This window comes from Lissotriton helveticus, chromosome 1_1 (genome assembly GCF_964261635.1).
Source record: "Lissotriton helveticus chromosome 1_1, aLisHel1.1, whole genome shotgun sequence".
NCBI lineage: Eukaryota > Metazoa > Chordata > Amphibia > Caudata > Salamandridae > Lissotriton > Lissotriton helveticus.
Genome location: NC_136057.1, coordinates 929289492 through 929317363, shown reverse-complemented (window position 1 = coordinate 929317363; position 27872 = coordinate 929289492). Strand labels below are relative to the sequence as shown.

Genomic DNA, 27872 nt, shown 5'->3' with positions numbered 1-27872 from the left:
GTCCTTTATACTTTTGCATTTTTATGGACCGGTTTACAAATCTCACGTCTATAACAGGTTGCTTGCATATTTATGTCCTGTTTGGAGACAAGAAAGTAAACACAACTGCCCTAGAGTTTCCACCCAACTGTTTTCTTCTACCTCAGTTTTTCGTGTGGTTGCTGCTGCCAGTGTTTAGATGCTGAGAGCTGGGTAACACCGGTTTGCGTTTGTAGTTGTGTACCAAAAACAGTCTCCTTTGACCTCTTCTGTCTGAGGGAAGTTCTCTTTAAAAGATGGTTTGAAGGTCTTCAGTGCCCACCTCATGGCTTTTGCAATTTCATTCACCTTCGGCATTGCCTCTAGGAGGTTACCTACTCCTGAGCCAAACAGCTGACCTCCTATTAGTGCATGGTCATGTCCGATTGCAACTGAGGTTTATAACCGGAGATACAAACCCGCTCAAGCCTGGTTAGGAACGTGCCCGTTGCCAATTGTTTGATAGCTGTATCAGCTGCATCGAATGAAGACTTAAGACAGCAGTTGACAATGTTTTCCCTCTTCTTCCACCAGGTTCCTCACTCTCTTCTGGATTTCTTCTCTGAAATGAGACATACGGTCCTCCATGAACTTGTAGTGCAGATATGCGTATCTATTAAACATTGAATTAGAGTTTGTTATTCACCACTATGTGGCAGGCTTCTCTTTCCATTTTCATTCCTACCGTCTGTAGCCCCTTGATTTCTTTAACTGTCGGAGGCCCCATGGACGCTGACAACAGCCTTTTTTCTTGCTGTGCTTACTATCAGCGAGTCTGCCTCAACTTATCCCTGGATATATATATTTGGGATACATTGTGTTGGCTCTATATTTTGGTTCAATTATAGTCAAGCTCTTCAAAAACGAAAGACATCTCTACCCTGCTTTACTATACTTGGTAGCATGGGTAAGACTTTTTTTCTCTACACCGAGTTTAAGGTTTCCAGGAGAAAACGGGCCTTCTTCTATTTCCATCTTCAATCCAAAAGTATCAGCTGCCTTCTTACCTACCCTGTGGTACATTGTGAGGTCATCTGGGGAGCTGGCCTCAGGGTGTAGTGTCTGTTTCTTCTACCTCAATATCCTCCAACAAAGCATCTTCCTTGTGTATGTGAAATCCGATGTCCGTCAAGTCCATGTGTGGGAGTGAATTTCTCCCCCCGCCCCAATACACCTCCGCGCACTCCATCCCTTCTATGTGCTGGATTTTTAATAACCAGCACCTTAGGGCCAAAGTTTCCTCTAATGATTTCTTTTTTTCTGAATTAGCCTTTCAAATTCGGCCCCCAAATCGCTTTTCTTTCCCTCGACTTAGACAATGTCACAAGTTTCACTGTCCCTTTGGGACTTTCCTTTGGAGAGAGCCTGTCACTCCTTACCCTTTCATACTTGACTATAATCTGAAGTCAAGGTGATGCCCTTCAGTGCATGCTATACGGTGCTCTTGCCTCGTCTGGAAGGAGTCTCAAGCTTCTCCAACTGCTGTCTTTTTGGGAGGAGAGGGCTGAACTTCCTATGGTGTAGTCTTGCTCTAAGACTTGTGCTTAGGCATCTTAGGTGGTAGCCTAGGTGTTTTAACCTTGGACCCCTCTGATGGCTTTCGGGCATGGGGCACAATAGGTTTAGGGTCACCAGGAGTGGAGTGCCTTTAAGGTCTAGATCTCTATGTTCTCATTAAGTTTTCTCTGCCTCAAGGTCATCGGAGAAACCCATTTTCTAGTAATATAGAACTCTAATGTTTTTCTAATTCTGACAACCTCACCATGTCAGTGGTAGACCTAGGAGAGAATACAATCCTGGGTCTATGGACCAGAGTTTTTGGCTTAAAACCGAGCATGGGATGCAATCCTAGGTTTAGGGTCTTGAGAGGTAAAACATACATACTGGGTGTTAATCATTTAGAGTGAACTTTCTATGGCAGCTCGGGCATAATTTGAAGAGCATACTCATCCCAGGGATCCCGCGTTGATTAGACATCATTTAAATTACATCAAATCCCTCTGTGATAAAAACCCCATAAATCAATCCCCAGCTTCGAGCATTAATCCAGATGAAGTCTCTCGATTGGATCTTTTCTGAAGTATTCAATGATCTTCAATGATCTTCAATGAAAGTTGGGAGCACTTTCAATGCAGCTCCGTACCAAACAGTGGAAAGAGCATCATGGTGGCCACACATAAGGGCATTGTTGAATTACAGTCAACATCATACAAGGGCTCCGCTTACATGGGCCACCGCACAATAGCCAAATTTTAAAAGACAAGACATTTGCAGATCCAATCGCTAGATGCAGAGTGTGTGAATCTAGATTCATTCTGAGATTTTTGCCTGGAATGTTGCTTGGAACCTGTAGAACAAAACATTTTTTCTCCAGAGAAAATTTGAAAATCCTGTTTGAGCCCAAACCCTGGATCTTGCACAGCAGCAAAGGGTGTGGTCTTGTTGAGTGGAATTTCATCCGTCTATCTAACAGCAAGTTATAGCTGGATTGTATCAAATTTCCTTGCTATATTAGTAAAAAGTACAGTATGTCAGAAAATAATCTGTAAAAAGGTGGCACAAGGGTGCACCATTGCAGGTCTTCCTAGTCAGGATGGCCCTGTTAAACTGCTTTATTAAATTTATTTCAGCCATCAAGACATTTCAGTTATACCACAAACCACGTTCGCTACAGACTATAGCAACAACTGAGGCACAACCTTGTAAACAATGTTTAAAAAGATACCACCTAGGAATAAGTGTGTCCGTCAGGTTTGGCAAAGTCTGGCTCTTTAAGTAATGACTCACTCACCTGCACCGAGCATGAATCAGTAGTGTCACTGCCACTTCTGTCCCGATGCAAGCCACTTATGACATACCAGGATAGGCTTTCATCAAATGTAAGGGAAATACTGTCCGATTTATGCCGTTTTCTTTGCCTTTCTCCAAATGTCTCATTTGAAGATGTATCTTCTGGTAAAAGGAAATAAAGACCACACACATTTAATCTTAGTGTAGACTAATCTCTAGATCCCATCTATTCACAAGACATGGGAATTTAGCCTCCTATGAAGATCAGAATTTACGCCACTGGAGATGAGAGTAAATTATGGCCCTGGGCTCTAAAGCCACACCAAAGTAGCTTCTAGAGCGCACGAGTGTTCCTTTGAAAGTGTGGAGTATGAGCATGATATAACAACTAGACAGAAGGGTGATGTAACTCTAGAGGAATAAAGAGGAGCATAGGATTAATAAATGCTTAAATTTAACAAATGCCCTACAATATCCACTTGTGCATGTAGACACACACACACACACACATCCAACCATCTAAAGGTGTAGGAAGTTAAACGTGCTGTACAAGTGTAATTAACAAAATCTTCGAGCTTTGATGTCAAAGAGCCGAGCATGGGAAAAAAGAGACAAATACTTCCATTCAATCATGTGGTACTTTCTACAACTCCTTTGCAAAGGATAGTGTCATTATGCAGGGAGGCTTTACTCCTAGATTTTTAGCAGGATCCAGATATAAACAGAACTAATCCCAAAAGAATCCCAGGACATGTGGAGAAAGATCAGTCTTCCAATATAAAACGTGAAGCAAAGCAAACAAGTACAATGAATTAAGGAATAGTAATATCCCCTTGTCTTTCATAAGACTAACATGGCTCTTTCCAAAACTTCATTTTCAGCCAACTTGCTTCAACACAACTACGGATGCAAGATGGAGAAAAATCTCTTATGTAGAATTGCACAGGACAGATTATACCAGGGGCACAATTTTGTGATTCTGTACAACTACCAAATGCTTAAATACATGCCACACAATCTACTCGGAGGAAACAAATTTAGCCCCATTGACTCCAAAGGTTAAAACCGGTCACATCCCCCATATGTTTATTTATGCATGCATTTGTATAAACTTTGTTTCAAAACACACTAATTAACATATTACAGTTGTAAATGAGTTCTAACTATTAATTAACTGGCATACATTTAGGAGCAATTGTGTGAGAAACACAATATTACATACAACTTTTTATAAATCTACAAGTTACTCACCTTTGGTAACAATGTATCTGTAAGAGACATATGTAGTTCTAGATTCCTCACCTTGGAATTACCCCCAGGCGTAAGATTGGAGCCGGAGAAATTCTTTCTTAGCAGTACCCCTGCGCGTCGGTAGGTGGCGTTAGTCGATTCCACGTGTGTACGTAGACAAAGCCCCTGTGCGCGGACATAAGTTCTGACACAACTTTCCACGTTAGAAGCGCAGAGCCATGCAAGACACGGACCACTAGTGCACAAAACTAGGGCCCCAGAAAGGAGTCCCTTCCCCTATAAATCAGTTCGCAGCACGGGAGGATGGGTGGGGCTATAAGGAATCTATAACTATATATGTCTCTTACTGTTACTGAAGGTAAGTAAATTGTTCATCTGAAAGAGACTGTAGTTATAGATTCCTTACCTTAGAATTAATACCCCAGCAATGCCAACCCCAGAGGGGGGGTCTGCGAACTAAGTTCAGACCAGGAAGTCCTGGAGAACAGAACGGCCGAAAATGCCATCTCTCCGGACTTGGACGTCCAGGCAGTAATGCTTGGTAAACGTGTGCAAGGATGCCCATGTGGCTGCCTGACAGATGTCAAGTAAGGGAACTCCACATCCCAAAGCAGTAGGGGCTGCCGTCGCCCTGGTAGAGTGGGCATGCAGCCCCACTGTAGGTTGCATTTTTAGCCAAAGAAAAGCAGATCATAATGCATAGGACAATCCATCGAGGGATGGTACGTTTGTGCACTGCCCAACCTTTCTTAGCGGCCACATAACCCACTAAGAGTTGATCGTCAAACCCGTAAGTCTTTTATGCAGTCAAGGCAGAAAGACCGAGCATGCTTTGGGTCCAGACAGTGGAGTCTCTCCTCTTCCTGGAAGGGTGCAGAGGCGGGAAGGTGGTGGGTAATGTGATGGTCTGACCTATGTGGAAGGAAGTAACCACTTTGGGCAGAAAAGGAGGCCTAGAATGGAGGACTACTTTGTCCCGATGGGCAGCAAGAAACGAGGGTTTGAAAGATAAAGCCTGAAGCTCACGCACCCTGCGAGCAGAGGTGATTGCAAGCAAGAAAGCAGTCTTCAAAGCAAGTAGACAAACAATCAGGGGACTTGAAAAGAGCAGGCTGATCAGGAAGGCGTAGAAAGGTCTAAATGGCGGAAAGATAGCCCATAAGAGTGCCCAGAGAAGAGCCCTGCTGGGCCAAAGAAAGAATAAAGAGGAGTACCTCAGACAGAGGGGCAGAAAGGGGATCCACAACCTTTGCTGTGCACCATGCCACAAATTTGGTCCATCTACAGGCATGTACTGTTTTGGTGGAGGGATGCCGGTCTGCCAAGATAACGTTACAGACTTCGGGAGGAAGGTCGAAAGCTCTCAACTGTCGCCACTCAATCTCCACGCAAGGAGGTGGAGGCTGGAGGACAGTCCCCTGCTGCTGCGACAGAAGATCCTCCCCAAGAAGCAGTCTGAGCAGAGGATCGATGGCCATGCTCAAGAGCTCTGGGTACCAGTCTCTTCATGCCCTGTCCAGGGCCACAAGAATGACTTGGGCCCGATTGCGCTTGATCATCAGCACTCTGGGTAGAAGTGGTACAGGCGGGAAGGGGTACACTGGAAATCGGAGCTGAAACTAATAAAACTTCTGTCAGAAAAAAGCTGAAAACCTGGCCATTTCCCCGCTAATTATGCGGTGGCTCAGCATTTCACTGACAGCATTCTCCTTTAGAGCTGGGAAGCCCTAGGGCAGCTATGGGCTCTACAAATCCCTGAAATAAAATAAATAAGGCCGCAATTCCACGGACGACGAAAGAAGTCGCCGAGCAAGTGCTGCATTGGAAACTCCAATGCGCAGAACTGCTGACATTGCGCGTTCTCTTGGGTGGCGAATAGCTCTATCCAAGGCCCTCCCCACTGATATAAGAAACCTTGCATCACCTCCAAGTGAAGACGTCATTTGTGATCAAACATGCACCGGCAGCTGAGTTCGTCCGTCCTGGCGTTCAGGGAACCTGTCAGGTGTTGAACCACCAGGAATATGATCAGATGTTCCAGCCATGTCCAGAAGCGAAGGGCCTAATGACATAGGGTCCACGACCCCACCCCACCCGGTTTGTTGCAGTAACACATGGCGGAGGTGTCGTCTGAACTCCTGCAGAACTCTTCCTTTGACAGAAGGAAGGAATCCCTTCAATACTAGACGAATCGCCCAGAGCTCCGGAAGATTGATGTGGGGTACGGACTACACCGTACACCAGAGGTCTCTGATCTCCGCCTCCCCCATGTTGATGCCCCATGTCAGGAGTGAGGCATCTGTAACCACTGTGAACTGTGGTTGGGGAAGGGAGAGGGATCTGCTGTTGACCCAATCAAGGTTTGTGAGCTACCACTGCAACAGACGTGCAGTCCCATGGACAACATCGGAAAGATTCCCCTGATGCTGCGCCCACTGGAAATTCAGGTCCCACTGCAGAGCCCGCATATGCCATCTGGCACGATCCACTAGCAGAATGCAGTAAGACATGAGGCCCAGCAGCCTCAGGGTAATGCTCAGCAAAATCCGGGTTGGGCATGTCCTACATTGCACCCTGCCAGCAGGGGTACCTTGGGCCAACCTCTGTAGAAAAAGGAGGGCGAAGCACCACTACCCACTTCTGCAAGCTGCCACTGCTAGCTAATTTCAACAACAAAAAACATAGGTTCCATCAATGTGTACACTATCATTACAAAGCTGCTGAAAACAATTTGAGGTAAACACCTACCGTTTTCACTGCGAGTCCTCCTTTGGGATGAGGTAGCAGGGGCATAGGTTGAGCATGCTGTTGCAGGTTTCTCTTGTGAATCCTTCAGAGAAAATATAGATAATTATACAATGGCACAAACATTTGTAAACTACATTTTTACTTAACAGGGCACCAAGATGTTTCACAAAATCATTGCTGAACAGTTACTGATTTCTATATGTGGCCCGCAACATATAAATAATTTACAAGTAAAAATGTAGTGATACATCATTTAATAAAAGAATTTGGTGATACATTTTAACTATGAAATAAGACCGAAATGGTCAAGTTTCGTGGTGCAGAGATGAGGCTGTTCATTTGTAAACATATTCAGATGAACTGAGCAATCTGAATTAAGACTATTGGCTGCTACAGCCCAGTCACAACCCCAATGGTAAAGATACAAAAAGCAGGCTGAAAAGAGTTTTTCATCTGAAAAGTACCTTCTGTACTCATTATTCTGAAATTTCTATCCATAGAAACTTGTGGCCACAACCTGTACTTGGTAGCAGAAATTAGCAAAATGCATTTAAATTAAAGCCACACGAGCACTGCAAGTCTTCAAACTCCAAAGTCTACCCCTCACTGTGCCTCGAATTTCATTCCTTGGTAAGCAGGTTAATATTACACAGTAAAAAGTTGTGGGCATAGACAGCAAGTCAAGTATTCGGCACAATGTAAGACTGTCACTACTAAGATGAGTAACCGTCTTCTAAATTTACCCTTAGTCGCTGCATTGGAAAAGACCCAAAAATGGAACAGAAGTAGATATGGCGAAAAGCATCATACTAAGCAACTATCCAAAAAGCCCTGTCGAGTGAGTGTCTCTCACCAACCCACCATGCTTTCTGCAAGTGCTAAAGTAATGTCCCCTACATCAGTCCCAGTTCTAATGAAGCAAAGTATATGCCGTGCTGAAGGACGCTGGTAAGAATACCATTGGAAACAAATAAGCAATTAATGGTGTTTGAACTATGTTTAGAATCTAATGTTACTAGCTTGGAACCCATAACATCCTAGAACCTCTAGTGAATTAGAAAGATTTTTGGGGTGAAGGTTCAATCTTAGGCACCCATGGACAAAATAGACAGTGGTGCACATTGATGATAATTCCACACTATAGTGAGCAGTTACTGAGCCAGCCCCCTATTAGAAGCAACACAAATTATTCGTGAAAGACTAAAACCCGAGTCTTGTCCTTAATTTTGGGAATCGTAGTCTGGCATCCTTGTTTTCCAAAATGACAGTCAAGTTTATTTGCAAGACTTCAGGATCTCTGGTGTAACTCTTAAGTTGCATGAGAATTGGCTAGATCTAGGTTAATAGATGTCTTTTGGGGGAAACATTTCATATTCGACAATAACAGACTTCACAATTGAGCCTGGATTTAAAAAGTTAAAATCAATCAAGTTCTGTCGTCTTGCCTTAGTGAGGCGCTGTCCTGGGACCTGCCCTTTGATCCCCGATTGTTCCTGCTACATCGTACGGAGGACATCGGTGGGAATCATAAGCAACACCTACTGTTCCTAGCCCTTACGATCGCTAAGAGGGACTTAGTCCAGTTATGGAAGGGAACTTCGCCGCCAACGATAGAAAGTGGCGAAAAGAGTTGGATAACTGTATGGGTGCAGAGGTGGCTGTATTTCAGGCGAGGGGCTGCCCCGCAAACATAGAAAGATCTGTCCCGGTGGGCTACCTATCGCGGTATTGATCTCCCTCCTCTTCCCTCGCAACCCACATAGGAATGGTCTCATGCCGTTTCCCGATCTTGGTCATATGTGCTTCTTGAATTTTGCTTGCCTTTGTAGGGGGTGTGGAGATGTCTGTGTGCAGTTCTTGGTTTGTTTTCTTATGTGGAGTATACAGACAGTACCCATTGATATTTCTAATTTCGCTATCTCTGAAACTTTGTTGCCAAGCGGAATATGCAGGGCATATGCCGGATTGGTACTGTAAAATCTGAATAAAATAGGTTTTTAAAAAAAAAAAAAATCAATCAAGTTAATTTTAAGAAAGCAATGCAGCAGGAAATGTTCTTTCCTGTAGCAGATGATCAGGCACACAAACTTGCACAGCAACTGAAGGATCTGCACTACAAAAGCAACAGAATATTGCTGTAGCCTGACTTTACACTGGCAGTCAAAGAGGAGAGACGTGCCTACAAAGCAGTGAAGAAGAAAAAAATAGCAAAATATTATATCTTATGCGATGCTATACATGGCAAGGCTGCGGACCACTCATCGCAGCAAAAAGACTATTTCTGCCAGACCTCGCCTTTTCTCAATTAAATTGAAGACACCGAGACATGAGGCAGTGTTGCAACGTAGCAGATGCCGACACCTCACTCAGTAACAACTGCTATAAGACGGTACACAGGCTTTATGGGCCTTCATCAGGCAAATGATAGTTGCCAAGACAAGGAAAGATTAATATATACATTATAAAAAGCTGGCACTGAATCAGAACTTGGCCACTCATGATTTTTGGTGCACCCGTGGTGGGGCTGGCCAACTGGACTGAATATACAATTTGTTATTCACATGTTCATTTGACTGAAAGGAACTACAGATTGTCACTTTACACATTAGTGCCATCATGAAACGCAGATCTCAAAATCATATTTCAGGCCGTCCTCACTTTCAGTAGGAGCTGATGGCTTAACACAGATAGTTTTTCACGGGGTAAACTCCTGCTCCATTTGGCTCAACTCAATGGAGATTGAGTTCACTCTTCTAGCGCTGTTGCTGATAGAGTTAATTGGGTAGTCAAGGGAATCTCCATTAATTGGTGAGTTGGGGAAACCAATGAGAAGGCGAGTAAGATGATGGATATAGTACCACTGTTAAGATGCAAATGATTACCATGGGCACAGCTGTGAGAAAGTGCCATCTTTCTTGCATTGGTATGCCCCCACTTTTTGCTGAACTGCTGATGTGCTTTGACTGGGTGTGTCCTGGGCTCCTGCCAACCAGGTACCCAGGGCCTGTGTTCCTTCCCTAAAGCTGTGTTGAAACAAAACCCAATTGGCACCTCTGGCCACCTATCAGCCCCTAGTAAATGTTGCCCTAGGTACTCAGGGCATGGTGACCAGAGAAGACCCTTAAGGGCTGCAGCACTTATTGTGCCACCCTTAGGGGCCCTGTACCCTGACACCCACACACTGCCTTTGCAGGCTGAGTGTCTAATGACAGAACTAAACAGAGAGTCGACATGGCACACATCCCTGTGTGCAATGCCCACAAACCCCACTGCCCTGGCATACATCAGTCACCCCTCTAGCTGGGTGCCCTATGCCAGTGGTGTGGGCACAGGTGCATGAGCCCTGTGCCCCTACAGTACCCATGGCCATTCCTGGGCACTGTAAGTGCAGTGCTGCCATTTAAGAGTATATGGTGCCGGGAGGTTGTCATTACAAACTCCACAGCACAATGATGGCTTCACTGAAGACTGAGGAGTTTGGTATCAAACTGCCCAGCATATTAAACCCGCACTGATGCCAGTGTGAGGTTTAATGTAAAATGCACCAGAGGGCATCTTAGAGATGCCCCCTGAAACCTAACCTACAATCCACGTCTGGACTGAGTGGCTGCCCCACACCAGCCATGTTGCTGGACCCCTGGGTGGAGAGCCCCTCGCTCTCCTGGGCCTGCAACAATGCACATCCTGGGTGAGGTGCTAGGTCTCCTCCCAGGATGGGCAGGAGGAATCTTCAAAGGCATGCCACCTCTGTGAGCTTCTCCAGACCATTTGCTGTACCCAGTACTGGCCCCCACCAGTTCTGCTCCCTCTCTGGCGGGAAACCCTACGTCAGGTGGGGGAGGAGAGGTGAAGCACGACCTCGGGCTCCGGCTATCTTGAAGATGGGGAGCCCTGCCCCATCACAGCTAGGTTCCTGCCCCCCTCCCACCGGAGAGGAGCAGGCTAGGGGGTGTACCCACCCCAGGACAGGGACCTATTGGTCCCTGCCCTTGCCCTATGTGCAACGCCCCTAAATTCAGTATTTAGGGGCTCCCTGAACCTTCCTTCCTCAGATCCAGATAAGAAAAGAAGAAAGAAGATTAAGAAGAAGAAGACCCGCCGTGCAGCTGCTCACAACAGGACGACACCCACTGACTTGGCCCCAGCGCTACTGACCTGTCGATCCTGGAACCTGCTCCTGCTTAATCCCGGCGACTCCTGCGGACAGCAACCTTGGGACACCCGGAGGACCTGCCTGCCTTGACCCTCCTAAAGACTGGGACTCCCATAAGCAGAGGCTCTGCTTCTACCAACCAACCCATGGTGCCAGCCAGGAAGCTCAAGACCTGCCCACTCTGCACCCGCCGAGCCCGGCCAGTGCCTGAGTGATCCAAGACCACAAGGACACCCCCCAGCGACTGGGACTCGAAGTCCAGTGCCCAAAGACCCTCCTCGACGAACCAGACGAAGCCTGCAGCCTCAGAACCAGGGACCCCTCCAACCGCGACCAGCCGAGGGTAAGATTTCCCGACACCCAAAGACACCCCTGCACTCGGTGCCCTGCGGCTCCCTATGCCTCCCTTTGGGATACCTACCTCTTCTCCAGGATTCCAACTTACCTCTCGAAGTGGTGGTCGCACCTGAAGAATCACCGTCCCCGAGTCTGCAGCCTTTGTTCCCTTTTTACCTTTCCTGTTGAATAACATTGAGCGCCCGACGCCTCAAAAGCACCCTGCACCCAGCCGCCAGAGTGCCTCTGGCAGTGCAACCTTTGCCCTATCCTACTTCCCAATTTGCCCTGAGCAAGTGACCAGGAGCCCAGCTCCCACAGCCGCGTGGCCTGCCAGAGTGCCTCTGGCAGTGCAACCTTTGCCCTATCCTACTTCCCAATTTGCCCTGAGCAAGTGACCAGGAGCCCAGCTCCCACAGCCGCGTGGCCTGCTAGCCAGTAACCACCAACCGAAGGCCCCCCTGCCCCTCATTGGCTAACATTGGGCCTAACTACCTCTGCACCCGGCTGCCCCTGTGCCACTGAGGTGAACCAACTGTACCTACCTGACCCTGGGGGACCCCTGAGTCTATGCCCAGAACCTTAACTTCACCAGCCGAGTACTCACCTGGAAACCGGTAACTCACTTACCGGCCATTGGATAACATTGACTGGTATGACTCGAAAAATCTTCAAAGTGTGAAGTTTTGAAAACTTTAAATATTCCTATAAAATCAGCCGAGTAACGAATTCCGAAGTACTCACATGTGATCAGGAGAGAGGCCGGTACTGTACCTTGTAGCCCAGTATTGAACCACAAAAGTAATCCGAACCGGGTTTACCATTAACCTGTATTTTCTCCATAGGAATCCATTGTCTGCTTTTCTATGAAATTTCTTCTGTCTACTTTTGAAAACTTGAAATATTCTTTAAAATTCGCACATACTACTGAAACGTAATTACTCACCTGTCTTAAGTAGAGATCCTGGTGCTGGACCTAGGAGCCGAGTACTGGATAACAAAAGTAACGAGAACATACTTTACCTGTAACCTGAATTCTCTCCCATTGGATAACATTGCCAGATTGTCACTGAAAAGTTTCTAAGTGTGAACTTTTGAAATACCTTTTTATTCCTTAAAAATCATTGCAATAACCAAAACGTTTTTACTAAACTTTTTCCAGCTTAGACCCCAGGACTGAATCTAGGATCCAGTCTTGACCGTACAAAAGTAATCTGCAAAGTAATCAACTGTAATTGTGTAGAAAATCCCATTGAGCTCAATGCTAAATTGTGTGTAGAACTGTGTTGCCTATTGCAACCCCTGTACCTATAGTGTTTACAAAGTCATTGCATTTCTGCCAAGCAATAACCTGAGATTACCCATCACTGAGAAAGGTATATTTTGATACCCGTTGGTTCTAAAAATAAAACAACTATATATTTTGAGATAAAAACAATTGGCCTGGAGTTCAGTCCTTGAGTGTGTGAAACCTTTTGCTGACTGAGTGTGTACAACAAATGCTTTACACTGTCCTCTGGTACTGCCTTACTGCTCGACCAAGCTACCACTTTTGAGAGTAAGGTAAAGGTAAGCCCTGACTTTAACCTCTGTTATACCTCTGGGGTTGGTGGCCTCTATACACACTGCACCTTACTTTGGTCCAGTACATATAGAGCCACTTTCTCACAACAGCCTCTAGTTGGCACAAGACATAAAACTGGCAAACTTAAGTATCCTTCACGGGTTGAATTCTAGCCATGCATGTGGCTATAAATAAAGGATAAAAATAGTGGTATGGCATGTACCCTCATTATTTGGAATGTCCGGGTGATGAACAAACCCCACAAGTCTTTACAGGTGCTGCCTAATCCTAATAAGTACAATGGTTCAAGGGAGGCCTGATCAGGTCCAGTAAAACAAGGTTACGTATTATTTGGTCTACTGAAAGAATCGCTAAGGGAGCAGGTTTCATAGGGCAACATATATTCATTTAATCATGATAATATGAGATACCTTTCTCCCCTGATTCCACCAATAAGTAAGTAGTGGCTTCAGCACCCCGGCAGTTCACAGCCTTCCCAAACCAAGATAGGCGTACAGCTGCATGCGTCATATACCTAATTTTTGCCTTTAATAATCACACCTCGGTACCATGTCTACTTTCACTTACGGTACCCATCTGCCCACTACTGCTAAACTAGATGTGTAGTACTGCGCAAGCGTCCCCATTTGACTTGGATTTCTTTATGTGTGTGATATTTCGTATACTGTCACTACCACTTAGTCACATTACACACCTATGTCACTTATGTGAGCACCTGAACATATTTGTATATAATATCAACCTACATATTATCATGATCCTTCTGGTCCTAGAGAGACCCTGCTCTCTAGGACCAGAAACAATGCACATTCTGGTAAGAGGATTCACACCTGGGATGGGCCAGTGCTCGAAAAGGGAAGCGTCCAAGGCCTTACCCCTTTGTAATACGAGCCACAGCCTTTGCTGCTGGCAGCAGATGGCAGCCCCTGGTTTACACCCCCACTTTGGGTGGGAAAACCAGAGTGAAAACTCTGGAGAATAGGAGGTGTGCCAACATCTGCCAACTCTACCCCTAATGTGGGAGAAGCGAGGTGAAGCACATATTTCAGTGCCTGGCATCTTTAAGATGGGGAGACACCACCAATCAGGGCTAGGTCTTTGCCCCCTTCCACAGGAGGGTGGCACAATAGAAGGTGTAGACACCCCAGGTAAGGATGTTAAATGTCACAATGGATGATAATCTGTGTGGGGACCCACAGTGACATTTGTGGGTTGAACTTAAAGGGGTAGCACAATGAAATAAATGAACCAGCCAAATGCACTGCCTCTCATCCCTGCACAGTAAAAGGCATTCAAGAAGGAATGAGAATTTCAAAGGCAGCAGACAGATCTAAAAGCATATGGGCACTTAGCTGTATATGGCGGTCTAAGTCTGCCCTTGCAAGAGAGAGATTCAATCAGATGGAGTAGGTGGAGACCTGCCTGAGCAGGATCAAAAATGCCATTACCTTCACGAAAACTGGAGAACTTGAAATGTACGTATTTTTCAAGAAATATTTTGGGGAAAGGAAGAAGACACATTTGCTTGCTGTTGGGTAAATTAGAGGGCTCTGCATTTGGCTTTTTCAGCAAACGTATTACCACTGCTGGTTTATCACCGCTCCAAGCAAACAGCAGCAACCTGGGGCTACCATCAGATACCCACCACAGGCGACTTCAAGCAGTCATCTCAGCTAACAGTAGTCAGAAATCTAGGTCAGGGGGAATGCCACAACTTGGGACACTACGAAATAAAAAACAGAATGGCAACAGCACGTCCAAGGCGTGCTCTCCAACTTTCTTGAATCTCATGAGATTCTGCACGCCACCCAATCGGGCTTTCGTCCCCATCTCAGTACTGAGACAGCGCTCCTGGAGGTCTCGGAAACCATTAAAGGGGTTCTGGACTCTGGGGGCAAAGTCATGCTGGTGATGTTAGATCTGTCGGCGGCGTTCGACACCGTTCCCCATGATGGTCTTCTCGCCAGACTTTTCGAGATTGGCCTACGGGGGACGGTGTTCGACTGGTTTTCTTCTTTCCTAGCCGGCCGCCGGCAGTCGATCTGGGCCCCGCCGGATTCCGCCGCGATGCCGCCTCTGGGAGTCGGGGTCCCTCAGGGTTCTATTTTGAGCCCGACCCTTTTTAACATCATTATGACCCCATTGGCGGCGTTGGTGGAGTCGCATGGTGCCCAGATCGTATCCTATGCGGATGACACCCAGCTCCTCTTCTCTTGTAAGAGAGGAGGCGACTTTGATGGGGAGAGTATTCGGGATTGCCTTGGGGCTGTTTTTCACTGGTTCCATCTAAACAGCCTTAAGTGCAATTCCGACAAGTCCGAAGTTCTTTTCTTTGGGTGCGACACAGAACCAGACTGGCAGACCTGGTGGCCACGGGATATGTTCCCTCCGTCCTGCTCCTCTCAGGTCGCTAAGAATCTGGGGGTGAAGATGGATAACAGGCTTTCCTTAAAATCCCAGATCCTGGGGGTGTCGGGCATTTGCTTTGGCATCCTCAGGATGTTGCGGAGGTTTCTTCCTCTGTTATCCGTGGAACATAGGACGCTGACTGTCCAGGCTCTGATCGGGTCCAGGTTGGATTATTCCAACGTTCTTTACCTGGGCCTCCCAGAGTACTTGTTGCAGCGGCTGCAAGTGGTACAGAATGCCGCTGCCAGGGCAGTCTTTGGCCTTAGCAGGCGCTCCAGGGCCTCGGGTTTGTTGGCAACGTTACACTGGCTTCCTATCCGCAAGAGGATTGCCTTTAAGGCGCTGACCTTGGCCTACAAAGCCCTTCACAAGGAGGGAGCCAAGTACCTCCAAAAGAGACTGGTCTTTTACCATCCGACCAGGTCTCTAAGGTCGGAAGCCTTGCACCTTGCGGTTGTCCCCCGGGTAAAGAAAGCGCGCCTTGGAGGCCGCTCTTTCGGACTGCTGGCATCTCAGCTGTGGAACTCTTTACCACAGGCCCTACGGGGAGCGACCAGCCTACTGGCTTTCAGGAAGGGCCTCAAAACGTGGCTGTTCACTCAGTAGCCGGTCTCCTGCGAATCTCCGGCCCATTCTTCTGTTAGTTTTTATCTTGGTGTTATGTTTCTTATGTTGCAGTATTGTCTCTTTCTCCATTAAAGCGCCGGGACACTCTTTTTGAGTAGCCGTGCGCTATAGAAATAAATAAATAACATAACATAACATAACATAACATAACAGATCGCACCATGCATGCCAGCTCAAGACAGGAGCAAGCATGTGTACACTGCCAATTCGGTTGTGTCCCCTTTGCCCCTCATCCCTGCACAGAAAAATAAACAACTACTTTAAGCTTATCAAAGAACAATGAGCCCTAAACAATGCAAACACACTTGTGAATGGTGCCCCAACGTTAGCCTTCAACTGTCAGTCACATTTAGAGCAACTTTGCCTTTTAATTATGACATGAAACGTATCATGTGCTTGAAATAATACAACTAGAAAGTTGATGTTACCTAGGGGCCATTCGCTTAAGCACCGTTTCTCAGTGTGCCTGGATTTTGTGGTGACAATTCTTGATAAAGGGGGTGTATGGGGACTTGTCATAGAAAATATGTTTACAACTAAACATTTTAGACTATAAACAAATAGGGAAGGAGGCCACTAGGTAGCCAACTAAACATCATGCCACAACTAGAGTTTGATACTTCTCCTACACTCAATTATATGGTAGGATAGTGGTTTGTTTACAATATTGTGACCAAACATAGATGCATTGTAATAACAAAACCAGAATCTGGCTTGATTTTGGAATTTAAAAATGTCCACTTGAGTGACCTAAAACCACATGAAAACGTAAAAGGCAGTTCACTTTTTATGGAGGGGAGGAAACTCTGACAATTACCTATACAGTATATGCTCACCTTCACAACACACTCGCTTTCCAGTAAACTGGAGTCTTTCACAGAGGAGCACACCACAGAAGATTCTAAAAATAAAATTACAAATTTAAGGTAAAAATTGTATGTGAACAATGTAATTTAAAACAGCTGAAAAAAATAACTTTTAGAGTTCTAAAGAGCAATTCAGGTAATTATTATACAGATGTTAAGAATGAATTACTGCCAATGACCATTAACAGCCTAATGTATAAAATAGTGCATCTGCACTGTCTTCTTCCTGCTACCGACCACATACATCAAGCACTGGAATACACACACTGCAAGCGCGCACACACACTGTTCTGATCAGTAACTTTCCCCATTTAACTGTACCCAACAGCACACACCAAAAATGTGACATTAAACCCAGACACAATCTTTCTCAACCTACCTAAACTAATCCAGTAGCAACAAAAAACATGAATAAAGCACATCAGTTATAGAATTAGCTACTACCGATTAGACAGTCCCAGAACAGCATTTAAATATGTACGGAATAGGAAGAGAACTGCAACCACCTGGGTAGAATCAACTAAAAGGGGCTGTCAAGCTACTTTAAGTACAGCATCAAATGGACATTTGCAAATCGGTTCAGCAAATACTTCCAAACCAAGTATGCATCTCCCTCCAGCCATAAATGTATCCCACTGCTGATGGCTGCTCATGCGATTTCCCAATTTGACTTCAGGTTCTGCTTGGCAGGGGTGCTGCATGACAAAGCGGATATGTACATAAAAAAATATTGTGCTTAAGCTAAATATAGGTGTTGCAAAGTCATCCTGTGCCTTGGGCACCCCCCGACTTTTTGCTGACTGATGCTGGTGGTAACTGATTTTGACTGACCCTGGGCTCTGCCTAACCAGGCCCAGGGCCAGTGCTGAGATGAAGGAACACATTAGAATACAGTTAAAACACCCAACTTACACTAGGGTACATGGTATGGTGGGATACCCCTGTAATTGGCATGACCTACCCCATAGGCCCCTAGTATATAATAGGGCAGGGAATTGAAACTACCTAGAAGTCCCCAGTACCCTGGGGTATGGCAGTTTAGAGGCCAGCAGCTTTTTCTGCACTAGCGTGTGTGCAGTGCTGAAGCCTGAGGTCAGTTTAAAAGTAGCACTGGGTGCCAGGACTGCTTTTAAACAGTAAATTGTGCCCTATCTAGATTGTGGTAGTAGGGGCACTTAAAAGTGGAAAACATACAGTGTTTTGGCATATTAGGGACCCCAGGGTCTCCCCTAGGTATTCATGGGGTGGGGGGTCAGTTATCTAGAAGGTACACCCTTGTAAAATGAGTTTTTATATGCCTGTGTAAAGTGAAATTTCACATTTCACTCGCCACATTGTGTTTAAGTGGTGCTCAAATTCTAATTTGATGCTAGGAGCACTGGGTAAGAGGATCTGCAATACTTCTGCAGTTTCAGAACCCCTAAAGTCTCCCCTAGTTGCACAGGGGTGTGGGGGTCCTGTAGAAATTACGGAAATACTTATAAAATGTGTTTTTTATAAGCCCTGGTGCTAAAAAACTGGCCCAAGTCATTTTCTCTGTTGCAAATCCCATGACCCATAGGTTAACATGGCAGGGAGTTATTAAAGAATAACTCCTGATAGGAAGGAGATAGAGCTACCTTACAAACTCTTACTAGAATGGTAGGGAAAAATCCAACAATATTATATTGTTGAATTTCTCCTGAAGTGTACATACAAGAAGTTATAAGACTTTCTTGTTTTTAAGTCCAATTTCAGCCTTCCAGTGGTCTGCCTTGATTGGTCAGAGTTAAGTGGATTAGCCAGGCTGCTTTGAAGAGGTGATAAAGAACCCCAGTGTGCTGGTCTATAGGAATGCCAGGCCAGGGGGTGGAGTCGTAAACCATGCTCTTCAAAAGGCAGAGGGGAGGCCTGGGTTTCAGTTTCACTTTGACACTCTTGACCAAGAGTCAGGGGTAGGCTTAAGGAAGGTATGTGCAGATGGTAGGGGGAAGAGTCCATGGAGATAAGCCATTCCAGGGGGTGTGTTTAGCCAGCTCTTACCTCCTTGCTGGAAAATCAGCCATTATGGATTTGGAAGATTGGTGCACTCTGGGACAAAATAATGCCACACTCTACAGGATGTGGTCATAACTATAAGGAGTTACCCTGCTCTCATTAGTCAGAAGTGACCTGGTGCTTGACCCAGAGAATTTCGAATAAGTGTCTGAGAGGGGCAGAGTCCACCAGATCTGCTGCTTGAAACTGAATGAAGCAAGAAGTGCCCTGCTGAAAAGATTTTGCTGTGCAAGGAACTCCAAGGCCTGACCTATGAAGACTGCACCATCTGAAACTACAGCCCTGTGGATTATTTTTCTGGAAAAGAACTAAAGAGTAGACTTCCTGAAAGCTACAGGTTAAAAGAAGCTCAACTGGAACATCACCAACTAAATCTACACCTTGGAGACGCATCAGTGTATTTGTCAGGGTTTTGTTCAAGTGGATTGCGGAATTGAAGTTTCACACTTTCAAGGACCCTCTTGGAGATTCCAGAAACTTGGACTGTGTGTTGGATACTTGGGACCCGCAAGTAGAACTTCAGGAAGGAGTTCTAACTGGACCACGCCTGCTGGGGAAGGCGCCACATTTGGTGAGATTCTCCAGAACCATTTTTAAAGGTGTCCCTGTCAGAGAAAACAAAATGACTAAAAGGGACACTGTTGGTTTCTAAGCACTAGAAAGTGACTACTCTTTAATAATTCATGTCTCTGGTTCCCTACAGTGGATTATTTTCGTTTTGGTGCCATTTAAAAGATAAAACTATTACCTATTTTTATAAATTTGTGTTGGATTTTTATTTTGTGTTGTGTCTTAATTATTTACTGAAATTGTGTTTTTAAATGCTTTACATACCGGTCTTTGAAGTTAAGCCAGTCTGCTTGCAGCCACGTTACTAAGGGTTGAGCATAGGAATAATTTTCTAAGACCTATGCTGGGTCCTAGCATGTGTTAGTGGCCTTATTGCCAGTGGCAGATCTACAATAGCCCCTACCAATAACCCACTTTCAACAATAGGTTCCTGCATAAAGAGTCATCTCAAGGGGGCGTGGCGGAGGCGAGGATCCAAGATGGCACACCTCATCTGAGCTCCGAGCCGGGGGACTTTGATGTGGTCTATTATCGCTACTTAGCCCGTGCTGCAGGGACTGGGGCAGCCACGGCCGTGACTGGGGGGGAAGGGGCACTGCATGAAAAAGACAGGAGACATCCCCTCAGGTAGGGCAAAGACCTGGGCTGACAGGCGCTGGCCTGCGGTGTGGACAAGATGGTGGCTCGTGGGAACTGTGCCTCTGTTTAGTGGTATTGGAGCAGAGAGGGAGCCATTGATCTGGAGGCAAACCTTGGGGCCACATATATTTTTAAAAAAACACACACCCCGGGCAAGAGCATTGCAGCCTTCCTCTGGTGGCGGGTTTTAGGCTGAAACTCGGTCCAGCAAGGAGGATAATTACTTGACGACTGAGAATATTTCTCGAGGACAATTCTTAGATGCTGTGATTTAATTGGCATAAAAATCGCCAACAAACATTCCTGATGCGACTGTGATATGCATTAAGAGCTGAGCGATAATTAGCCTTGCTGACAGTGCAAAACCTCTGTGCCATACACGTTTCAGGCGCTTGCAGTTCTTTAAGAGCGATGGATTTAGGCCGAGATCCTTGTACTGGGGTGAATGTATGACATTGTTCTACATTCTGTCCATCAACTGTGTTTTTTGCAATTTCACCCCGAGTGGGCTGGGGATGCTCAGACGTGAGTCCCAGGCTCTCCACACCACTGGAGTCAAACTATCCAGGCTGATGAAGGCTGATAGCCAGAAACCGGTCCTTGGATGCTTGATTCCGGTCTGGGAAAGACATGGCTTGGAAGTTCGGACTGGACTGTTCCCATGAGGCACAGGGTCAGAGCTGATTTGCATATAGCCAGTCTCTAACCCAGGGTGGTGTGGAGTGCAAAAAAACGATGGATTTAGGCCCAGATCCTTGTACTGGGGTGAATGTATGACATTGTTCTACATTCTGTCCTTCAACTGTGTTTTTTGCAATTTCACCCCGAGTGGGCTGGGGATGCTCAGACGTGAGTCCCAGGCTCTCCACACCACTGGAGTCAAGCTATCCAGGCTGATGAAGGCTGATAGCCAGAAACCGGTCCTTGGATGCTTGATTCCGGTCTGGGAAAGACATGGCTTGGTAGTTCGGACTGGACTGTTCCCATGAGGCACAGGGTCAGAGCTGATTTGCATATAGCCAGTGTCTAACCCAGGGTGGTGTGGAGTGCAAAAAAACGATGGATTTAGGCCCAGATCCTTGTACTGGGGTGAATGTATGACATTGTTCTACATTCTGTCCATCAACTGTGTTTTTTGCAATTTCACCCCGAGTGGGCTGGGGATGCTCAGACGTGAGTCCCAGGCTCTCCACACCACTGGAGTCAAGCTATCCAGGCTGATGAAGGCTGATAGCCAGAAACCGGTCCTTGGATGCTTGATTCCGGTCTGGGAAAGACATGGCTTGGTAGTTCGGACTGGACTGTTCCCATGAGGCACAGGGTCAGAGCTGATTTGCATATAGCCAGTGTCTAACCCAGGGTGGTGTGGAGTGCAAAAAAACGATGGATTTAGGCCCAGATCCTTGTACTGGGGTGAATGTATGACATTGTTCTACATTCTGTCCATCAACTGTGTTTTTTGCAATCTGTCAATGGTGCATCTGCTCCAGTGCCTCAGATATCCAACCTTCCACTTGCACATTGGCTGTGTCAAAATAACTGTCTAGGACAGGGTGATTAGCAGCAAAGGCATGAGTGAAACTAGTAGGGGTCACCATAGCCCATTTCCATGTCCTGACTGATGTCCAGAACCAGGAATATGTAAAGATTCAAGAATAGGAATCTGAAAAGGAATAGCCAGGTGACCCGACCACAGGAGGGGTAAAGTTGAGTCAACAGCTAGATTAGGCAAGTTAGAAAAAAATTGCATTGAGAGCATGCCCAAGCCTATGTGTGTGTGTGTGGGGGGGGGGGGATGGGGGAGCAGACGGACTGAAAAATCTGAAGACCTTCTAAGTCCGAAAACCAAGGTGGCAGCCACGGGGCACGTTAGTGTCATCAAAATAGAGATTAATTTCGCCAATGACTGAAGTTTGAATAGCTCAAGACGAGTGGTGGCAAAGCGTCAACCAGTGATGTAATGAAGCTGGATGCCGAGCCCAGAGGGCAATAAATCAAAATCCCAGAAATTGAAAAATTGCTGGAAAGGGTAATGGAGAAAAAGGCCGCCTCACAACCTGTGATGGTTAATTCCGTGAACGTGCATAGCACAGGCTGTTTAAAGATAATGGCAATTCAACTCCCTCTTTGAGATTGCCTACTCGGCCTCGCAATCGAGAAGACATGGGGTAATGGCTGTGAATATCTGGTGCTGATTTTCAGTAAGCCAAGTTTCTGACAACAACAAAAACCGCACTTGTTGCATAGTCTACAAGAAAGTTGTACATTTCAAACTTGTGCTAGACTAATAAGAGGCACTCAAGGGGGGAAAAAATGGGACGTCCGAGAGGCATAAGAGACCTGGATCTTCAATATTTTCTTTCCAGTTTCTTCTTTGGACTGCCGCGAAATTTTCTCCTGAGCCCTGTGTCCCTCATCGTTTGCTCTTTGTTTGTTCGGATGGTTACAACCTTGGACAAAAGTGGACAGGGCTGAAACGACTTTTATATGCGGTAGTCTGGTTTCTTTGTTATGTGATTGACAAGTACTGTTGTGATGTTCCTGTAATTTTATGGGACTCCTGAAACTTTTTCTAATATCGTTAACTTCCCATGGGCTATACCCTTCCCTTGTAGCAGGTGGCGGGATGGGAGCAGATGATACTGATTTTTCGCCCTCCCCCGTGTGTGCGTTGTTCCTTCCCTTCCCCTGCCCCTTCCCTTTTGTCTTTGTTTCTACCCTGTTCCTTCTCTTCTATATTTCGGGTTCTATTTAGGGCGACAGGCACGCTGCCGGGGGGTAGGCCATAGCCCTCTGCAGGGGTGTAGGGAGGGCTTGTGGGGTGGGTGGGAGGGTCTGTTGTTGTTTTTGGAGGGGTCTTTCTCTCCTCCTTTTTTCTCCCTACTTGGTTCTATGGCCCTTGTGTATCCCCTTTTTCGGGGCTCTGTATCGCCGTCTGTCCCCCGGGTGTCTTTCTGGTGTATTTTTCCGGTATTACAAAGATGGTGATTTGTTCTGTTTGTCTTCCTATTTTGTGGTCGATTTTGTACCGGAAGTTTGTTTTTCCTGCTTTGTCACCTGGGGGCGGGTGGTTGGGTTGGGGTCCCTTCCTTTTCCTTTTTCCCCCTTTCCCTTCCCTCTCCCCCCCCTTTTTTGTGGGGTTTTTTTCTACTTGGGGGTGCATTTCGTATCGCTTTGGTATTTGGGTCCTTTATTGTGCTGATCGGTGGGACGGGTGGTGGCTGCGGTGGGCGGGCAGTGGATTGTGTACACAATTGCTTTTCTTTCTACCCGTTGTTTTGCCCGGTACTTGCTGGTATACCTCTGTCGTATTTATTTCTCCTGTGTCTTTAAGATCGCTGCGTTGCTGCCCGCCGCGACCCCGCCCCTCTGGCTTGTGTTATGGCCCGCCAGGCTCCTGACCTCCCTAACCCGTTCTTTAAAAAAGAAATCTACCTTTCTATTTGTTTGCTCCTGAGATTGCTCTAAGATGCTTGCTCTTTCCCCTGATTTGTTGCCTTAGTATATTGTGACACCTGATATATGTCTCCTGCTGTTTTTGTTATGTGGTGGCCAGCCCTGGTGGGTTGTAGGCCCGTATTTGTGAGCTTTCTCTGTTCAATAAAGGTTTTCAAAAAAAAAAAAAAAAAAAAAAGACTGCCAGGTCTGCTTAAGGTTTCTAGTCCGGCCTGCTTTTGTTGCAAGCCTGAAGCCCAAAATACAGGTCTTACTTTTTACCCCACTTTGAAGAGCTGTGAAGGGCAAACCACTGTAGTACAGATTAACTAGCATCTGAGCAGTATAATGGAGTTCTCCAGCAGCCTCACCACCACACCGATGAAAGAAGGGAGAATACAATGGCAGATACTATTCACATGTATTCACATGAATCTTTAGAAGATTTAAATGCATACTCAAAAAACAATAAAATAGCAGAAAGGAAAATTGGATATACCCAAGGACGACTAAATAAAATAAACCCTAAATATACTTTCTAGTCATAGATTCATTATTTCTTTAATTCCCACAACAAGCAAAGCTAAGTTGTCAACCCCTACCAACTATGCATACATCGAGCATTTAAAAGACTTGCATGCAAGATAACTATCAAGTCTTGACATCTCTGGGAGTTCTTACCTTGACTGACTGTTATTAAGTTTTTAGAAATCATTGCATACAATCTCCTAGAGGATAAAGAAAAAGAAACATGTTATTCAGAATAGTGATGAAGATTAGCAGAAAAGGGAACAGATACACAACGTGAACACCAAGGTCTGCGACAGGCATTCATATATCACAAACATCCGCTGCAGTTTGCTGCTCAGCAGCAAATTTGCCTCTGCAGCAAAAAGGTCTTGAGAAGATAAAATAATGGGCTTGCCTGTGACTTGACAGTTACACAATAGTTGGTGACATGCATCCGTAAACTACATCACTGCTAAGAGGATATCTTTCCCCAATAAAGCCCATGCTCAAGATAATAAAAAAAAGCTGTGTGTGTGTATAATATATATATATATATATATATACACACATACATACATACATACACACACACACAATTAAATGACGCTAAAATATTTTTGCATAACAAGCAAAATAGAAAAGGAACAATCTAGGAAGTATTTACTCTCGGTTAATATGCAAAATAACCACATTGAAATGTGTATTGTAGTAGTGAGCCTCAAAAGCTGGATCTATAAACGAAGAATCAAAAACAGTCTTAACATGCTTCCTGATTTAGAACGTTTTCCAGGATTATTACATGTAAAAACCAGCATTTTATTTTAGGATTGCCCCACTTCCTAAGCAAAATGAACTGTCTTGTCCACTAATCTGCATTAATTCCGATTTTATATTATGAGCGTGTATTTTTTCCCCAAAAGGAATTCACTTGAACCTATAAATGTAATTTGGGATGTGCTTAACTGACTTATTTCTCGCCCCTTAACACTGAGGCCATTATATTTTTTCACTCCATGATTTGTACACTCTACTACAATAAACAAGTTTCAAAATATTATAGTGAAGGATTTTAAATGATATTGTTGTGCAAAAAGAAGTCTTTTGATTTATGGTATTTGTTCAAGAGACTACTAAAACCTTTCAAAAAGTGCAATTAAAAATACAAGCTGGTACTGCGACTTTAAAGACAAGACTGCAACTATAGCTTGAATTTTTCAAGAGACAATTGTAAGACAGATGTGGAAACAAATTAGCTCTTCAGGTGGGGAGGGGGCGGGGTCTAATGACAAGTTTATAAATAAATAAAAATCCAATAGTGAAGGGGAAAAAAATGGGCCAGGCCAATCAATTCATTTTACATGGATGAGTGAAACTAGGACAAGTCATTGGACAATACCATAGAGAACAGCAAAGACATGTCCCAAAGGTAGTTTGAAAAAATATACACATTTCACAGCCCCAGTGCACAGAAGAACGGTAAATGGCACTAACCTGAATGCGGCAAATCACTGTGTACCATACGCATAAGAGGTAATATGCATTGCTATAGACAGCACTGTAAGACAAGCCAATTGCTAAAAACGGCATCCTTAATAACATTAACATTCTAAGCAGAAAAAGACCACAAAAGAAGAGGACAGACTTTCAGTACATAAGGACTTGCACGTAATCACAAATGTCCCCACCCCGTATGTCATTTACCTAGGTTCCTTTACAGAAAAGTTCTGTACTCCAAAAAGTTCTCCGAGCAGATCATTAGAGCAGTGGACAATATGTTGCTGTCTCTCATCGTACAGCTGTTTGGCCATAATGTACTGACCAAGATAGTATATAACCTGAAATACAAGCGCAACGCGTCAACGCTTGAGAGAAAGCCAAGTACAGTGGCGAGCGCACAATAAAGTAACAGGTGTCATCAATGTACATTGAGTGCGCCATGATTAAAAGCAAGGACAACCTACCTCCTTCATTGTAAAAGTGTCATTTTGAGCACCTGCAAACTTTAGTAACTTCAAGAGCAGGGGTTTGGGTTTAACCTGCACAGAGATTTACAGAGGTTAGCAAACCAATAAAACCCACACAAGCGACCAACGCTAGCTATCCACAATTCTATTCCCAGAGGTCTATGAGACTGGCCCAAAGCACAGTGAATTAGGCAACAGGACCAGAGAGAAATACATGAAAACATGGACAACCATAGTTCTTTAAATGTAGACAGGTCCGAACTAGCAGACAATGCGAGATTTGCAGATGTCAAAGTAAATTAACTATTATAAAAGTGAAGATCCATCTGACAACAAATCAAATATCACACAAACGTAAAGCATTTAGAAACAAACGTTTCAAAACAGGACCTTACCAGCGCCTCGTGCTCAGAAGCCAGCATAGAAGTGCTTAAGGAGCCTGCGGCTGAAGACATTTTGGTATTGCACGGTTGCCTACAATAAAATAAAATAAAGTGTTGTTTTCAGCCATAAAACACAATGGGAAAAGATGGAGTCAGCGCAGAGCAGCTGCTGGTCAGAGGCTGAGCAGCGGAGAGCGCAGTCAGCGAGCGCCAGCGACATGTTCTCTCTCACTGCCATGGCACCTGCAGCAGGCTGTGGCTGAAGACAAACGGGGATCCCCAGCTTTACCTAAAATAAATAAGGGAGCAGTGGATAAAGTGCTGCAGTGTTTAGAGTGCTGCGAGGGTGAGGCGTCGCAGCTTTAAGTACAGAGCGCGGGACAAGTCGGGGCTAGACCCAGCGGGAGCACTGCAGACATGTCTGAGCATGACCTGCGGAGGGGCGGTGACTCACTGGCAGCTGCCTGACTCAGAATCGCCACCGCAGCGCTACACCGCCAGTGTGCTTCTTCGCTCTGCCCGGACCTGGGACCCTGCCTGCTTCCCCTTCACCCTACTAGCCGGAAATCCACCACCTCACACTCGGACACCCTGCAACCTGCTCACATTCGCCGGCAACCTAGCGCTAACACAACACAGGCTGTCCTTGCACGCTGCTGATGCAGTCTATCTCGAGACAGTGCTCTGGACTAGACTGTGGACTGGCAAAGAATATAATACCCGCTGCCTCTGTAAACTACTCAAGTGAATCGCACCCTCGCTGTACTCATGGATGCCCGCTGCCCCTGACTACCGCCCCGAACACATCAATAAAGTCTGCCGTCGAAACCCACCAAACGAGGCTCCTTGGTAGGCCTCACCTCAAGCCCCGGCCTCGCGTGCGTAACCTCGCTGAGAATGATGTGCATCTGTCGGCTACAACCTCCAAGAAAGTTCGAGGCTGTGGCCAGGCCCGTTCCTCCTAGTAACCAGTATACTGACGCACTTTGAATCCCACGGATGTTGTTGTTTAATCGCTGCCCTCGGCTTTCTTCGGGTCTCCTCCTTCTTCACGCAGGCTGCGTGAGCTTCTCCCTGCACTTCCCGCTCGCAGCGATCAGCGTCTCTGTCCCACGACCAGACCAGACCTAAGCAGCGGCATGCCGAGTTGTAAACAACGGCGCCCCTCCGACTCCGTTTCTACTCTGCTCAAGTCTCGCTTGAGAGGGAGGTTGTAAAGTAAAACACAGAAGTTCCCACACAAGTTATGTCACCAGCCGGAACAAGCAGTGGCAAAGCCAATTATGTCTCGCCTGTGGGGGACAGCTATCTGGATCGTCAATTTATTTATTTTATGCGTTTTTATATAGCGCGGACTTTACCCGAAGGTGTCAGAGCGCTTCACAATAGGAACAGAACTGATACATGAGGAGAACATTACAAGTGAACAAATTACAAAAGCAAACGTTAAGATACATGCGGCAAAAATGACAATTGTAAACAAACAAAATACAAGAGGTAGCAAACGGTGCATTACAGGAGGAAAAAGTGACGTGTGCAGGTTACAAAAGC

The 27872-nt window shown here is 45.6% G+C and overlaps 1 protein-coding gene across 4 annotated transcripts in view; it reads right to left on the bottom strand.

Moving 5' to 3' along the window:
- MDM2 (MDM2 proto-oncogene) overlaps window positions 1–27481 on the bottom strand; it is an 80720-nt gene extending 53239 nt beyond the window's left edge. Inside the window, exons 1-8 of one of the 4 annotated variants that reach the window (XM_078676685.1) lie at window positions 27307–27481; window positions 26334–26412; window positions 25936–26010; window positions 25676–25809; window positions 24146–24192; window positions 16754–16818; window positions 6808–6889; window positions 2810–2970 (exon numbers count right to left, since the gene is read on the bottom strand). In XM_078676685.1, the coding sequence (XP_078532811.1) occupies window positions 2810–2970; window positions 6808–6889; window positions 16754–16818; window positions 24146–24192; window positions 25676–25809; window positions 25936–26010; window positions 26334–26393 (624 nt within the window). In that variant the 5' untranslated portion in view covers window positions 26394–26412; window positions 27307–27481. Of the gene's footprint in view, window positions 1–2809; window positions 2971–6807; window positions 6890–16753; window positions 16819–24145; window positions 24193–25675; window positions 25810–25935; window positions 26011–26333; window positions 26413–26610; window positions 26685–27154 lie in introns of those variants that run through there. The other 3 variants (XM_078676660.1, XM_078676676.1, XM_078676668.1) reach the window with 3 other exon arrangements.
- Between the last annotated feature and the right edge of the window lie 391 nt (window positions 27482–27872).